The following is a 2,156-nucleotide window of genomic DNA, read 5'->3' as shown; positions in this document are numbered from 1 at the left end:
ACCCGAGAAAGCTAGAAGGATCATCATTAAGAGCAGCATCAAAAACAAAGCTGACAGAAGTAAAGTGAATCTAGCAGAGGGCTGAATAGATAACTTGATCGACGAAAAGACGCTGAAAGTTTTGTTCAATGGTTAACGTTACTAGAATCGAATAGTGAGGTCGTTCAACCAAAAAGTCCGCCCGAGACAATTTGAGGTCATCGATTTGGTTCTGTGGAAGATGTTACCCATTGCATGAGATCCCCTTAGGAAATTTGCTTCAAAGTATGGCAAGCTTGAAGTTGTAAAGAAGGTGCTCCCTGGGTGGACAGATCTCAACAGAAGTGGGTGGTCCGGAATATTTAAATTTGGTGTAATGCTGATGTTGTTAAGTACTTTACATGAATTGAATCATCGACTTGGAAGGCCTTGTTCGTGCACTTCAAGTCACAGCATGTCTATCATAGCATTTTGCATTGCATACATGCGCATTGTTGCTCGACGCACCATGCAATCGTAGGGATGCCGACATTAAAAGGCCTTTCCTTTTCTTTTCTTTTTTAAGAGAGAGAGAGAGAGTCGTCTGTGACAACAGTGTGAAGACGAGAACTGTTTGCCACAAGTTGTCTGTCCTAATCAAATCTTCTCCAGATACCTGTCTATGTAGCGGACCTTAACGAGTTCAGGGGACATGCTGAAAATGCCAAAAGAGGGGCGGCAACGAAGAAAGGCAACCCTTGTCCCACACAGTTCCTTATAAACTTCGGAGAGATGAGATTCACATAGAGAGTTCGCTATCGTTTAAGGTAAAGGATTTCTATGAAGTACCTAAATCTATGTATGTAGTCTAATCCTTGTGGAGAATAGGAAAAGAAGTCTTAGACATATACAAGACTCTTAAAACTAAATTGATTACGCAGAAGAACTATTTTTTTTTGCCATATGCAGGAGCGCTTGTGGTAAATACAGAACGCCCACCCTTGTTACTTTAAAGGGAGGGACTCCACCCAAATATTAAACGTTTTATAAAATGCCACCGGGTTATGGGGCTATGGTTAAATCGTAGAGATTTTTATACTGATACCGTTGGTCATCAGGAGTTCCACTTCCTGCAATCAGTGTAAAGCACATCTGGTAGATGGCTGTGCACACATGGACCCTCCGGTTTTATTGTCCAACGACCTAAACCGTGCTCGATGAGCGAGTCATCGTATGCATTAAAATAGTGGAAATGACCCGGCCACTTCACGCTGCAAAAGAAGAGTGTACCGTAAATCTTCGGGAAGAATTTAAAGCCCCAATACTTATTGGGAGCGATGTTGTGGAACCCTAGATCGTCGTCCTTAGATTGGCAATGGACTCTGAGCGTCACTCTTCCTGGTAATTTGTTGGTGATTTGTACATAAACTCTGAAGACATCAAATATGCCAGCAAATATGCCAGCAGCGTTAACTTGATGGAGAGCCATAATGGCCACTAGCACGAGAAGGATTCTTGCCGATGGGACCATATTTGGGAGCCGTTCTTGGCTTGACACATGCATGGCAAAGAATGGGAGACCCACTATTTAAGGAGTCATTCGAGATCTTTCCATCAACCGACGCTTCTTAAACTCATCATTACGTAAATTAATGTACGTTGCAGTTACTCATGGGTAAGATTTTTGTATCTACATCTATCATCATAAACAGTTAAAAGTTTGGAGCATATATCTTTCAAATGACACACATCGCATCTTATAGGGTGGGGCTACACCCACACCCTAAATGGCTGGCCACGACTCGCACTTGGAAATCAGATGAATTGGTCATGCACCTTTCGGTTTGGATCTCATGAATCCGTGTGTCGGCTGAGCCGTTTGCTCGAGTACTTTGTCATGATTCGTCTGTTAAATGCCAGAGTCGAGTTGAGCAGCATACTGACGGTTTTTGCCGCAGCTTGTGTTGCAATGCTCCAGTGGTGGCGGCGACAATAACACAGATCACAAATTCTTCCTTACGTGGTAACGCGGTAGCCCAGGGCTGGCACCGGAAGGGACATGGTTTGGCGGCCCCATGAGGCGTGGTCGAATAGGAATGGAACTGAAAGAGGAGAACATGAAATGGACGCGGGCGCGTTTGTAAAGTGAATTGATATGATGAAGAAGATGATCGTGCCAAGTGTTCGGCGCGTGATCT

General features: G+C 43.9%; 1 protein-coding gene across 1 annotated transcript; it reads right to left on the bottom strand.

Moving 5' to 3' along the window:
- Positions 1–1,072: 1,072 nt before the first annotated feature.
- LOC120287210 (S-protein homolog 4-like) lies at positions 1,073–1,489 on the bottom strand. The gene has a single exon (XM_039299930.1). It carries the CDS (start codon positions 1,487–1,489, stop codon positions 1,073–1,075), a length of 417 nt encoding a protein of 138 aa, XP_039155864.1.
- Positions 1,490–2,156: the final 667 nt, after the last annotated feature.

This window comes from Eucalyptus grandis, chromosome 8 (assembly GCF_016545825.1).
Source record: "Eucalyptus grandis isolate ANBG69807.140 chromosome 8, ASM1654582v1, whole genome shotgun sequence".
Taxonomy (NCBI): domain Eukaryota; kingdom Viridiplantae; phylum Streptophyta; class Magnoliopsida; order Myrtales; family Myrtaceae; genus Eucalyptus; species Eucalyptus grandis.
Note: the sequence above shows the minus strand (reverse complement) of the source record. Positions and strands in the feature narration are given on the sequence as shown.

Coding starts and splice junctions, on each gene's coding strand:
- LOC120287210 (XM_039299930.1), bottom strand. CDS start 1,489: ATGGTCCCATCGGCAAGAATCCTTCTCGTGCTAGTGGCCATTATGGCT.